The sequence below is a fragment of the Melanerpes formicivorus genome, unplaced genomic scaffold, assembly GCF_026170545.1.
Source record: "Melanerpes formicivorus ecotype bairdi unplaced genomic scaffold, bMelFor1.0.p_v2 SCAF_33, whole genome shotgun sequence".
Classification (NCBI taxonomy): Eukaryota; Metazoa; Chordata; class Aves; order Piciformes; family Picidae; genus Melanerpes; species Melanerpes formicivorus.
Genome location: NW_027142385.1, coordinates 7935281 through 7949913, shown reverse-complemented (window position 1 = coordinate 7949913; position 14633 = coordinate 7935281). Strand labels below are relative to the sequence as shown.

Genomic DNA, 14633 nt, shown 5'->3' with positions numbered 1-14633 from the left:
GGTTGGAAAGGACCTTGAAGATCATCAAGTCCCAACCCCCTGCCATGATCAGGGACACCTCCCACCAGCCCAGGCTGCTCAGGGCCTCATCCAGCCTGGCCTTGAACACCTCCAGGGAGGAGGCAGCCACAGCCTCCCTGGGTAACCTTTCCAGAGTCTCCCCAGCCTCACTGTAAGGAATTTCTTCCTACTTTCCAGGCTCAGTCTCCCCTCCTGAAGCTTCAAGAAGACAGCAGAGAAGACACTGAACCCACTGCAGCCCCAGGCCAGCAAAGCTTCAGCTGGAACAGGACCAGAGACCTTCCTCATCTTTGGGTGCAGGGAGAAGAGCTGAGGCTGGCAGGAGCTGAACATTCCCAGCCCTTCCCAGTGCAGTGACTCCTGGGAGGGCTCTCACCCTTTGCTGATGTGTTGCATGGGCACCTGGAACCCTTGAGGGGACACAGTGTGTGTGTGTGTGCAAAGAGCAGCTGGGGCTCAGCAGAGCTCTTTAAAGGCTTGCAGTTGTCACACCAGGGGAAGGAGCAGTGCTGAGAAGTCCAACAGCCCTCTTGGCTCAGGTGTGGCCAAACCAGGAGCAGCACAAGTTCTGGAGTAGAAAAGTTTACTTCAGGCATACAAAAGTCATCAACATTGCAAATTGTGTCACAAACCACAGACTGTACACAGGTGTTTTGGCTCAGAGGAAGGATTATTCCTGTCAGACCTCCCCCAGGGTGGATCCCTGCAGCCCAGAAGCAGGAAGCCATCACACACAGCTTCTCCCAAAGCTTCCCCTCAGCCGTGCCCTGCAGAGGCAGCTGCACCACTGCAGCCTCAGCCCTGAGCACAGGCTCGGCCATGGCACCACCTAACCCAGCAGCAGCTCTCTCCCCAGCCCAGCAGAGCCTCTCCTCCTCTTGGCACCCAGGCTGCTACTGCCTGCAGGTGTCGTGGAAGGCTTCCAGCGTCCTGAAGTCCCTCCAGGTGGGAGGCAGCCCCTCCTGCAGGAACTTCCCACAGCGCTGGCACGGGGCCTGGAACAGCTTGATGTAGCTCCTCAGCCAGGTCTGAAAGCAAAAGGGGAGAGGAATGAAGAGAGGTGGCCATGGATGCTCCCCTTGGTCACCACTCTTGTCACACAGCAAGGACAGAGGATGTGCTCTGGCGAGGCCCCAGGAGGTGTCTGGGGCTGGGGCTGACAGGGGCTCTGCACAGCTCAGCTCCCTCTTGGGTCATCAGCTCAGGAGTTTTGAGTCACCACAGCAGAGCTGTCAACAGAAATTCACACACCCTGAGCAGGAAGGGAGCTGCAGCTACAGAACCACACTGCAAGGCAGATGGTCCAAGGGGGCCCACAGGAAGTCTCGGGAGAGGCTGCTCCAAAGGGCCTGTGGTGGCAGGACAAGGGACAGTGGTTTGGAAGTGGAGCAGGGGAGGTTTAGGCTGGAGATCAGGGGGAAGTTCTGCACAGTGAGGGTGGTGAGACCCTGCAACAGGCTGCCCAGAGATGTGGTTGAGGCTCTGTCCCTGGAGACATCCAAGATCAGACTTGCTGTGGCCCTGGGCAGCCTGCTCTGGTTGGAAGTGTCCCTGCTGGCTGCAGGGGGCTTGGACAAGATGACCTTTGAGGGTCCCTTCCAACCCAATACAATCAGGGAATCTGTCATGCTCCTCATAGTTTTTCTGGACTCTGATTGCTCTTGATGGGTTCCTCCTTCAAGCAAATATTGGTTTGTCTCTCCCCATGACCATCCATCACCCCCCTGCTGCAGTCACACTGCAATGGGCTGAACTCTTCAGGGCTGAAGATAAAAGGGCTTCCACAGCAAGCTAATGAGCTTCCTCTCTAATGTGATCTTAGGATCAATACTCATTGGTCATGAGAGCTCTGTACCATATGGAATCTGGTTAGACTGACAGATACCTATGGGGCTGCTGCTGACCCTCCAGGTGTCAGCTCAGGTGTTCCCAGGTAAAGCTCCTGCCTCTGAAGTGGATCCTCCCCACTGCCACACACAGCAAGGAGCACTGCCTGACCCAGGCCCCAGCTCCAGGGATCCAGCAGCTAAACCCCACCCAGAGCAGCAGATTTATGCTCTGAGGGCTGCACATGAATCTTGTCAGTTAAAATCCCATCGATGAGAGCAAATTGTGCTCTGAAGAGGAGGTCAGAGGAGTTTATTGAAACAAATCCTTCCATCTTCATCAGAGCCCTTGCTGTAGCAACCCAGCCTCTGCCTGTCAATAACTCTCCTCCACAAGAAGTGGATCCTCCCTGGGCTCAGCAGTGGGTGTGGGGACAAGGGCAACAGAAGAGGAGGAGCAAAGTGCTGCTCTTTACTGCAGCCTGGGGGAGCTTTGCTTGCACCACAGAGAAATCACATTTTCTGAACCAGGACACACAAAAAAGGAGGCAAATGAAGTTAAAATGTGCACTGGAGACACCTGCTGAAAGGAGAAACCAAAGTGTTCACAGAATGGCTCAGGCTGGAGGGGGCCTCTGGAGAGCATCTGCTCCAAGCTCCCCACCGTGGGCAGGGACACCTCCCCACTGGGCTCAGCTGCTCAGGGCCTCATCCAGCCTGGCCTTGAGCATGCCCTGGGAGGAGGTATCCACAAGCACATTCCATCCACATACAGCTCAGTCTTCCCACTCCAATGACCCCAGGGTGATGGGAAGGAGCTCTTCATCCTTGGCCAGGGATCAGATACAGGCACTGGAGGCATTCTCTGCTGGCCAGCGTGGGTAAGTGGGAGAAGTCCCCAGTGCATCACAACGACCAGGTGGAAAAGATCTCACAGATGATGCAGCCCAAGCACCACTGCAAGCATGCTGAAGTTCCTGTGGGAAAAATTCCCTTCCCAATGCACTTACCATGAAAGATCTGACCACCACATCTGGCATCTGGGGCAGCTGGTAGTGCAGGAGAGCAGTGGTGGCATGGTCTGTCACCTGCAGAGACAGGAGGCCAACAGTCACCTACACACCCTGCACTTCAGCCCAGGCAGCGTGAGATCTGCAGGAAAACAGCACAAACTCCACGAAGCAGCAGCAAAGCAAAGGATTCTGTGACTGTGGGGAGACTCTCAGAGCAATTTTGGCTGGGGTTTGACAGCTTCCATCCCCTCTGCCAGCTTCATCCAAGGATCAGCCGAAGCGATCACGACAGCTTCGTGCGCGGGGAGGAAAAGCAAACACAGAGGCTCAGGATCAGGAGAAAAGCTGAAAGTGCTGGGAACAGGATCCAGACCAGCAGCTGATGGCAGCTTGATGGGGGAAGAGCCCACCTTGATGGAACAACACTGAACCAAGAGGCTCTGCTTCCCACTCTGGGCTACCAACCCAGCTGGGAACAGAAAGTATCATTTCCTGCAGCCTGTAGAATGGAAGCATCCCCAGCACAGCATCTGCCCAGCTCCCAGAGGTCTGCAGCAGGAGGGCACAAGCTCTGCTTCTGGGACTCAAAGCTCACCTGGTCTGTGAAATTAGGGCAGATTTAGATGGGAGATTGGGAAGAGATTCTTTGCAGGGAGGGTGGGGAGACACCTTCCAACCCACAGCATTCTATCAAGCCATGATCAGAAAGATGCTCCAGGGAGACCTTGGAGTAGCCCTCCAGCACCTGAAGGGGTGGCAAGAAAGCTGGGGAGGGACTTTGGACAAGGGCTGGGAGTGACAGGATGAAGGGCAATGGCTCTGAGCTGGAAGAGGGGAGATTGGGACTGGGGATGAGGAATTCTTTGTAGTGAGGGTGGTGAGACACTGGCACAGGTTGCCCAGGGAGGCTGTGGCTGCCTCCTCCCTGGAGGTGCAGCAACCTGGGCTGGTGGGAGGTGTCCCTGCCCACAGCAGTGGGTTGGAGCTGGATGATCTTTAAGATCCCTTCCAGCCCAACCCATTCAGTGGGTCTATGAAACCATGACCAAGCCAAGTCACTGAAAGCATGAGAGAGGAAGGGCCTTGGGGTTTCTCACTAAACATTCCCAGTTTTGCTTCAGCAGTTTGTTTTTAAAGCAAATATATTCCCTTAGTCTGGGATGAGTTGCTCAGCAAAGGGAAAAACAACCACTGTCAATTCCAGAGCTAAAATCATAGAGTCACAGAATCAGCCAGGTTGGAAAGGACCTCAGAGATCATCAAGGCCAATCTAATACCTAACACCTCCTGACTAACTACACCATGGCTCCAAGGGCCACATCCAAGCCTTCTCTGAACCCCCCCAGGGATGGTGACTCCACCACCCCCCTGGGCAGCACATCCCAAGTCAATCTGGAACAGTAATTTATAAGAATAGAGGTTCAGGCTTAAAAAAAGCCCCAACCAAACACACAGCAACACTCAAAAGCTTTGATTTTGGTCTCTTTTAGTGAAGGAAACAAAACAACAGAAAACCCAACCCATAAAAACCACCACCACAACAAAATCAACAATCAAATAAACAAACCCAACCCCAAAAGACCCAAACAACAGCACAGAACCCCTCCAAACCCAACCAAACCCCCCCAACCCCACCACAGAACCCCTCCAGACCTAACCAAAGAACCTCAACCCCACCACAGAACCCCTCCAAACTCAACCAAACCCCCCCAACCCCACCACAGAACCCCTCCAGACCTAACCAAAGAACCTCAACCCCACCACAGAACCCCTCCAAACTCAACCAAAATCCCCCAAATCCACAACAAAACCTCTCTAAACCCAACCAAAAGCCCCAACCCCAAACTCCACACAAACTACCCCTGTGCTCAGCACTGGTTAGGCCACACCTTGAGTCCTGTGTCCAGCTCTGGGCTCCTCAGTTTAAGAAGGACATTGAGAGACTTAAAGGTGTCCAGGGAAGGGCAAGAAAGCTGGGGAGGGGTCTGGAGCACAGCCCTGGGAGGAGAGGCTGAGGGAGCTGGGGTTGCTTAGCCTGGAGAAGAGGAGGCTCAGGGGAGACCTTCTTGCTCTCTCCAACTCCCTGCAGGGAGGTTGGAACCAGGAGGAGGTTGGTCTCTTCTCCCAGGCAAGCAGCACCAGAACAAGAGGACACAGTCTCAAGCTGTGCCAGGGGAAATTTATGCTGGAGGTGAGGGAAAGTTCTTCCCAGAGAGAGTTGTTAGCCACTGGGATGTGCTGCCCAGGGAGGTGGTGGAGTCCCCATCCCTGGAGGTGTTCCAGAGGGGATTGGATGTGGCACTTGGTGCCATGGTCTGGTCATGAGGTCTGTGGTGGGAGGTTGGACTCGATGATCTTTGAGGTCTCTTCCAACCTTGGTGATTCTGTGATTATGAGAAGAAGAAGAACTAAAGGGGGAAAAAATTCTACGTTTATAAGAAGAAGAATTAAAGAGAAAAAAAAAAATCTATATTTATAAGAATTGAAGGGAAAAAATCCATATCAGAAGAATTAAAGGAAAAAATCTATATAAGAGGAATTAAAGGGAAAAAAGACATTTAGGGGAAGAAGGGAAAAAATAGAATCTATGCTTGTAAGAAAAAAATAACATCTATGTTGATAAGAAGAATTAAAGGGAGGAAAAAAGATATTTAGAGGAAGAAGAAAAAGTAGAATCTATGCTTGCAAGAAGAATTAAGGAGAAAAATCTGTGTAAGAGTTAAAGAAACAAAATCCACATTTAGGAGAAAAAGAATTAAAGAAACAAAATCTATGAGAAGGAGAAGAATCAAAGTAAAAATCTGTGGAGGAATTAAAGAGGAAAAAAAAAATCTCTAAGGAGGAGAATTAAGGAGAAAAGAATCAAATCTGTAAGAAGAAAAACCTCAAATCTGTACTTATAAGAAATAAAGAAAAATAAATCAAATCTCTGCTTAGAAGAAGTAGAGTGAAGAGGGAAAAAAAATCTACATTTATAAGAAGAAGGAAACAAAAAAACTTCTATATTTAGAAGAAGAATGGAAGAGAAAAATCCTGTAAGAAGAATTAAAGAGAAAAAAAACCCCACCCTAAACTCTGTGTTTATAACAAGAAACAAAATAATTGTGAGGAGACCTGAAGGACAAAAAGGCTCAGGGGAAGCAAAATGCTTTGGGCTTTGGGCTTTATTCCCCCCCCTGTTTAACTCAGTCCCATTCTGAACTGGCTCCAGAGGGGCAGCCTCTGACACCTCTGACACTTCCTCAATCCTTAGCAGCTTGCTGGAGCCCAGGAATTCCAGGGTTGAGTGATGGAATTCCAGGCTGAATGCTGAAATTCCAGGCTCTATCCTAAAATTCCAGGCTTAAAGATGGAACTCCAGGCTGAATGCTGGAAATCCAGGCTGAATGCTGGAATTCCAGGGTTGAGTGCTGGAATTCCAGGCTGAATGCTGGAAATCCAAGTTTAAAGCTGAAATTCCAGGCTGAATGCTGGAATTCCAGGGCTGAATGCTAAAACTCCAGGCTGAATGCTGAAATTCCAGGTCTAAAGCTGGAATTCCAGGTTTAAAGCTAAAATTCCAGGCTGAATGCTGGAATTCCAGGCTGAATGCTGGAACTCCAGGCTGAATGCTGGAAATCCAAGTTTAAAGCTGAAATTCCAGGCTGAATGCTGGAATTCCAGGGCTGAATGCTAAAACTCCAGGCTGAATGCTGAAATTCCAGGTCTAAAGCTGGAATTCCAGGTTTAAAGCTAAAATTCCAGGCTGAATGCTGGAATTCCAGGCTGAATGCTGGAACTCCAGGCTGAATGCTGGAAATCCAAGTTTAAAGCTGAAATTCCAGGCTGAATGCTGGAATTCCAGGGCTGAATGCTAAAACTCCAGGCTGAATGCTGAAATTCCAGGTCTAAAGCTGGAATTCCAGGTTTAAAGCTAAAATTCCAGGCTGAATGCTGGAATTCCAGGCTGAATGCTGGAACTCCAGGGTTGAATGCTGGAATTTCAGGTTTGATGCTGGAATTCCAGGCTGAATGCTAAAATTCCAGGCTGAATGCTGGAACTCCAGGCTCTATCCTAAATTTCCAGGCTCTATCCTAAAATTCCAGGCTAAATGCTGGAATTTCAGGTTTAAAGCTGGAGTTCCAGGCTGAATGCTAAAATTCCAGGCTGAATGCTGGAACTCCAGGCTCTATCCTAAAATCCCAGGCTGAGTGCTGGAGCCCTCTGGGCTGGGCTCTTGCAGAACTCAGGACAAGACAAACAGCTCAGCTCCTTCACATCCCTGCTTTGTACATCTATTAATGGTCCTCATTAGGAACTTGTAAATCTATTAATGGCCCTCATTAGTAACTTGTAAACCCATTGATGGTCCACATCGGTGATATCAAAGCATCCCAACGAGGGGGTTGTCTGCTCAGCGATTTAATTGTGTTTTCCAGCTGCAGGGGGGAGAAGAGGAAGTGCTCTGCTGGGGGCTGGGCCATGCATTTCCCTGGGCTTGCCCCCACCCCACAGCGAGCTGTGAGTAAGCTGAAGAGTGAATTGCAGCCACAATTGCTACTCCCAGCTCACTGCACTCCTTCCTAGCTGGGATGTAGTCTAATTCAGCACTGTGAGTTGTGCTGAAGACTCTCACTGGATGGAGAGAGAGAGAGATGAGGCTGGTGGGGCTATTCTGGGAGGTGAATGTGTCCAAGCTGTGCTCTTCAATAACTCTGTGCACAGCCAGGCTCTAATTCACACCACGCAGGCTTCCTCCTCACAGCACTGCAGCACATCAGCCTGGCCCACACAGGATCCACTTCTGAGCTTCACTACCAGCTTAGAAACAGATTCTGCTCCCCAACACCGAAGCACAACGAACTCCAGCTCCATTCATGTGATGCTGACGCTGGAGAGGGAAAACTTTGGGGACCTTGAGCAAGCTGCTGAGTTTGGAAAGTATTCACAGAATGGTTTGGGTTGGAAGGGACCTCAAAGATCACTCAGTTTCAACCCCTCTGCCATGGGCAGAGAGACCTCACATCAGCCCAGGTTGCTCAGGGCTCAAGCTGGCCTTGGACACTTCCAGGAATGGGGCATCCACAGCCTCCTTCCTGGGGCAACCTGCTCCAGTGCCTCCCCACCCTCACTCTAAAGAATTTCTTTCCAATCTCCAGTCTCAACCTCCTGTGCTCAAGCTCAAATCCATTCCCTTTCACCCTATCACTCCCAGCCCTTGTCAAAAGTCCCTCCCCAGCTCTCCTGCAGCCCCTTTCAGCTGTTGGAAGGATGCTCTAAGGCCTCTCTGGAGCCTTCTCTTCTCCAGGCTGAACAACCCCAACTCTCCCAGCCTGTCCCCACCGAGGAGGTTCTCCAGCCTCTGATTATCTTTGTGGCCTCCTCTGGCCCCACTCCATTCACAAAATTAATTCATGAGATGGGCCTCAGCCTACTGAAGCCATTTACAGAATTGCTTTGCTTGGAAGAGACCTTTCAGAACCATCAAGTCCAACCACCAACCCAACCCCACCACAGCCACCCCATGAAACATCTCCATGAGAACGAACCTGATGAAGGGCACAGGGGAGCTCCAATCGCTCATGTCCCTAAACACCTCTCCTGCAGCCCTGGGAGCTGACTGCAATCCAAGCCCTGAGCTGAGGTGGTTTTTCTGGGTGGGTTTTTCTTCCCCCCTTTCAGGATGTCATTTGATGGGGGAGCAGCAGACATGACAAAGAAGAGCAAGTTCTGAAGCTATTTATGAGCAGCCGCTCTCCGTCTGCTCTACTTCTACTTCTAACAAACCCCAGAGTTTGGTTTTGTTTTGTTTTCCTTCTTCTCCCCCCTGAACAACAAAGTTTTTTGTTGTTTTGGCACTGAAGGAAGTTGCTTAACAAAAATAATCAAGCCCAGTGCCATTAACAAATGTAAATGGAGTGGCCACTTTGGCAGTGTCGAACATATGCTGCTCCTATTGTAATGTAAAGCTAATGAGATTCCACAGGGAGATAAAAGCCAGCCCAGCACTGCTAGAACACTAATAATGGCTTTTTTTTTGGAACCAAACCGAGGTGATTTCCACCATAAACAAAGTGCTTCTACAAAGGATCAAAGTGGGTGTCTAATCTGAGGGAGAGGAGTAAGGAAAGACAGCCCCCAAGCCCAACCCTGCAAGGAACGTGGTGTCAGAGAGTCCTAGAGTGCCTTAGGGCAAAGGGACCTCAGGGATAGGATAGGATAGGGTAGGATAGGATAGGACAGGACAGGACAGCACAGGACAGCACAGCACAGGACAGCACAGGATGGAACAGAATAGAACGGAACAGAATAGAATAGAATAGACCAGACCAGACCAGACCAGGTTGGAAAAGACCTTTGAGATCACCGAGTCCAACCTATCATCCAACACTCTCTAGTCAACTAAACCATCATCTACTCCAACCTCCAACTCCCCTGCCATGGGCTGGATGCCTCTCAACTAGACTCATCCCAGCTGGCCTTGGACACCCCAAGGAGGAAGCATCCACGACCTCCCTGGGCAGCCTATTCCATAGTCTCACCAGCTTCATCTTCATTCATTCTTCAGAACTCCTTCCTAAGGTCCAGTCTAAGCCTGCTCTGCCTCAGCCAAGATCACAGAGGTGATGAGAGAAAGCACAAACTGCCCCCAAAATCTCAAAAGGAGGGGGGAGGGGTGGAAGGCAAACAATAATAACAACAGAAAAAAAGAGATCAATACACAGCTTCAGTAATGGCAAAAAGATTTCAGCCCAAAGCAGAGCAAAACAAAGTGCAGCTGTGCCAGCTCGCTTAAGGGACACACTTTTTCTCCTTCTTCCAGCCAAGCTGGAATCACAAACTAATTTATTGTGGGTGTAGGATGAGATTTTGGTACATTGTGGGGCTTGATTTTATTAACTTCCCTTTTATTGCTGTGCCTCACCTCCTGCAGCCCAGGCTATCGGTCCCTCTCTAATGCCTCCTGCTCTGCTTAGCTGGAGCCTGCTCAGAAGAGCACATTGATTGGGATGGTTGCTGCTCTGGACCTTGAAATGGATTTTTGTTGTGTTTTTTTCAAGAGATCTTGCAGATAAGTTCAATATTTCACAATTCAGATGTTGGAAGTTCTGCCTTTAAGGAATGAAAGGCAATGGAAAGGCAACGGAAGCACAGCTTTGCTGAACAAAACAGCTGGAGTTAAGCTGAGCACCTGGAGACAGAGCAAAAGGGGGCCTCAGATGCAGGGAAAGCAAAGATTCTGGCAAAGAAACTCAGCCTGAACACAAAACCTTTCCTTCTTAATGAGATCATAGAACCCCAGAATTGTTTCAGTGGGAAAAGACAACCCCAGAATGGGTTGGGTTGGGTTGGAAGGAACCCAGTTCCAACCTCATCCAGCCTGGCCTTGAACACCTCCAGGGAGGGGACACCCACAACCTCCCTGGGCAAGCTGTGCCAGTGTCTGCCCACCCTCACTGCAAGGAATCCCTTCCTGATCTCCAGTCTCAACCTGCCCTCCTCCAGCTGTCAGCCCAGCACTGCCAGGGCTGTTAAACAGCTCCTGAGATTTGGCTTTTCTCTCTTTTTTGCTTCCAAACTCGAGCTGATCACAACCATGGAGTGCCCAGATGCATCTCTGCTCCCTTGTCTAGAGCACTGTACACACCAAGGAACAAGAACCAGAGTGATTTTGGATCAAACCTGTGAGAACATTGGGCTGAAGCTTGAGGAGGGCAGATTTAGACTGAAGATTAGGAAGAAATTCTTTCCAGTGAGGCTGGTGAGACACTGGCACAGGCTGCCCAGGGAGGTTGTGGTTGCTCCCTCCCTGGAGGTGTTCAAGGCCAGGCTGGGTGAGGCCTTGAGCAAGCTGGGCTGGTGGGAGGTGTCCCATGGGAAGGGGGCTGGAGCTGGCTGATCTTTAAGGTCCCTTCCAACCCAAACCATTCCATGACAAGAGCTGAACAAGCAGCAGCCCAAAAGCAAAGAGCTATGGTTCAGCCCTGCTCCAGCACAGACTGGGCATGTTCCACAGATGTATGAAGCTACACCTGGCATCAGTACCCAGCCCAGACACCCACCCAGCACCCAGCTGAACTCAGGGAGCTGTCTCTCTCCTAGTGTTTTACCTCACTGCCAGTCAATATGCTTTGCCAGAGTAGATGCCAAGCTTCCTGTAAAGAGTCAGAACTTTCCTTGCCACTTATTGGTTTATTCCCTCCAGTGCAGCACTGACAACTCCAGCTCATATAAAGGGATTCTCTAAATCCCCTGGAAGGTTTTTAATGTTTTTTTAAAAGCCTGCTAAGTTCATGGCCTCAGCAGAGAGGAGCCTGGAGCAGGGAGCTCTGCAGGAGCAAGAAAAGGCAGTCAGTAGTGCCTGGCCCCTTCCCAGGGTGGGAAACTGTCCCAGTCCTTTTGTTTCCTTCCACAGATTCCCATTCCTCAAGCTGCTCTCCAGGCCCACATCTGAGTTCCTCTGGGGGAGAACCTGGTGCCCAAGAGGCACTGTGGAGGATGACTGCTGGTGCCTCTATGAGCAGGGACTGAGGAACTCCGTGGGGATGCTTCACACACCCTTCTCCACCCCCAGCTCAGTAAGGCACTACCACCACTTCTGAGGCAGGGGATTTATCACTTGTGCTCAGAGCTCAGGGAGTGCTGAAATGTCTGTTTTGCTTGTTCTGCTTCTTTGGACTGAGTCAGAGAGATTCCATTTTGCCTTCTCTGCACAGAGCTGAGCAGCGATCATGCCATGGGAGCAAATCAGGCAGGTGACCCTGGGACAGTCCATCTCCTCTCCTTGAACAGACATCATCAATAGCCCAGCACTTGTCTCATGCATGCATTCATCCTGCATGTGATTGTACCCTGAGATTATTGGCAAGAATACATCTTCATACATTACAATACTTATGTGCCCTTGCAGTGGGGAAGATTGTGCTGCCCTGCTCCAGCGCTTTGGGATCCCACAGCTCCCTCACAAACAGCTGGGCAGGCACAAAGCTTCCCACAGCCTGGCTTGAAACAGGCCCTGGGAAGGAGCACATGGAGTCAAAAACCAAACCAGTTTGTGGCATGCTAAACTGGACAGAGCATTTAGGTGTAAATAAGGAGGGGACTCTGAGATCAGGATGGGTTTAAAGCCTGTGTGGGGCTTGGGCAGCCCTACTGATGGCATCACACAGCACAGCTGCATTTCAGTGTCTGAAGGGGACCTGCAGGAGGGCTGGGGAGGGACTGCTCAGAAGGACCTGTGGGGATAGGACAAGGGGCAATGGTTTGAAACTAGAGCAGAGCAGATTTAAGTTGGACATCAGGAGGAAGCTCTGCACAATGAGAGTGGTGAGACAATGGAACAGGCTGCCCAGGGATGTGAGGCCCCATCCCTGGAGAGATTGAAGGTCAAACCTGATGTGGCCCTGGGCAACCTGCTCTAGTTGGAGGTGTCCCTGCTGCCTGCAGGGGAGTTGGACAAGATGCCCTTTGAGGGTCCCTCCCAACCCAGTGCTTTCCATGATTCAAAGCCAGCTGTGCTGCTCTTGATGAAGCAAAGAGCTGATGCTTGGATCCACTCACAGCAGCTGCCCTGCTCTCCATTTTCACCTCTTTGCTGCATGCAAAGGTCTGAGTTTTGCACCACTCTCTCCAATGCTTATTTTTGCAATCCTCTACACAGGGAGCTGGAATTCTGCAGCTCTCAGAAACATTCTTCCCACCAAGATTTAAGCCCCCAGGTGTTTGGGTATTTCCCATGGTGTTCCTCCTCTTGTGCTGGTGGATCAAGAGAAGCAAAGAGTTAAATTGGAGGAGGTTTAAGATGAAAACAGTGGCTGCTCCTGTGGAGTTTAAATGTCAGACCAACAAGCAAGCCTGAAAAACCTTTTCTTTGCTCCTTGTTCTTTTGCCCTTTCAGCTTTCTCTCTCTCATTTCCCAGCTCCATTCTCTCAATCTAACCCTGCTGCTGGATTCAATGCCTGCAAAGCTTATTCACCCCAGAACCTGATTCAAGGAGCCTCCAGGGAACTTAGGCAATGACCACACATTAGGACGGTAATGGCCCTCCTGGAGCCACCCCCTCAGCTCACACACACAGGGACCCTGCCTGATCAGGAGAGGAGAGGCTTGCTGACACAGCCAGCAGCTGCAAACAAAGTCAGGACAAATTTAGCTTTGTTTGACAGGGTTGGACTAAAGATCAGAGGTCCCTGGTCCTTAACCTGGAAAGTCAAGCTGCAGCCCTGGGAGAATTTGACAGGTCTGCAGCTACCACTGGCAGATACCTTGTGAGCTCCAGATGTTGTTCTATTATCATTGGAGACAGAGCTGGAGAGCTTGGTGCAGCTTTTAAAGAGCCACAGCCCTGCCCTTCAGAGGGATGATTGCTTTTGGGGTGCTAAGGCTGGTGGAGCAGTTACTCATCTGGATTTTTCCTGCTCAGCACAGCACTCCCACATGGTGTTACTGGTGACTGCCATGAGAAACACATTTCAGGAACATTCAGATGTGCTCTGACACATCCCCTGATGAGTTTTTAATGGCAGGAAAACATTTGGTCTGAAGATGCTGCAGCACAGACCTTACATTAGTAACAACCTCATCGTTTCTCTGACACTGTTTCATCAATGCCCTTCAATTGGCTGCTGCTGAATGAGTCCTGGCTGTCAGAAATGGGTGCAAGTGCAGCTTCAGAGGATAAAGGGGAAACCAAAGCAAGGCCAGCATCAGAGGAAACTTAACTATGCTGAACCACAGCATTTTCTATTATCCATTTGAAAACTTGACTTAGGTCTTAGCCTCAACTCCTCCAGCTCTCAGCTCAATAGTACAGGATCTATTGATTAGAGAGCACCATCACCTTGCATTTTGATCACATTTGTCATGCAAGAACCAGAGAGCACTGGGCAACCAATTCAGCAGCAGCTCCTGTGAAGTCAGCAAGTATTGCCCCAGCCTAAGGGACACAGAAAATGGATCCAAAGAGAGGTTAAATGGCCCAAGGTAACACAGTGACAGGGCTGGGAGCAGAGTGCTGGAACAAAAGGCAGGCAGCTGCTCAACTGGGCAGAGAAAAGCCCTTCCCTGCTCCCTTTCCTTTCTGTTTTGTGAGGTGAAGAGTCACACAATTGGTACTATCTGTCCAGAGAGAACTGGACAGGAGGAGCCTGAAGTTCAGGCTGTATTGGAGAGGCAGAATTAGACTAGAGGAGGGGGAAGGGAGATCATAGAATAATAGAATTGAGTTGGAGAAGACCTTTAAAAGCAAGTCCAGCCTTCAACCTAAGACCACCACAGCCACCAAACCAGGTCCCAGGTACCATGGCCACACATTTCTTGAACACCTCCAGGGATGGGGACTCCACCACCTCCCTGGGCAGCCTGTGCCAATCCCTGACCTTGCTTGCAGGACAGAAATGGTTCCTGATGTCCAATCTGAAAGATGATGCACTTGACTGGTTTAGCTTTGAGGAGTTAGACAAGAGTTGAACTTGATCTTCAAGGTCTTTCCCACCAAAAGGATTCCATCATCCTAATTCCAGAGCCATAGATATATTCCATTGCTACTTTCCTTTAGCACCCTCACAAGGCAGTTCCTGGGATCCACACTGCTTTACTCCCTGCCCTGTTACTCTACTTGACACCAAATATTTCTGAGGAGTGAGAAAACCAGAAAGAATATTGAATCCACTGATCTCAGGGGTAAAGAACCATCTGCAGCAACACTTTTCCTTTAATGCCTGACAGAGAGGGAGAGCAACCAACCTCCCCAAAGCTGTCCTTTGATCTCCAGCAGGCTAATACCACAGGTC

General features: G+C 50.2%; 1 protein-coding gene across 1 annotated transcript in view; it reads right to left on the bottom strand.

Annotated features, from left to right (window-relative positions):
- Window positions 1-587: 587 nt before the first annotated feature.
- The window catches only part of MED27 (mediator complex subunit 27), a 99054-nt gene continuing 85008 nt past the window's right edge, over window positions 588-14633 (bottom strand). Inside the window, exons 7-8 of the mRNA XM_068155965.1 lie at window positions 2858-2935; window positions 588-1049 (exon numbers count right to left, since the gene is read on the bottom strand). Coding sequence (XP_068012066.1) covers window positions 915-1049; window positions 2858-2935 — 213 coding nt within the window. The 3' untranslated portion in view covers window positions 588-914. The remainder of the gene's footprint in view (window positions 1050-2857; window positions 2936-14633) is intronic.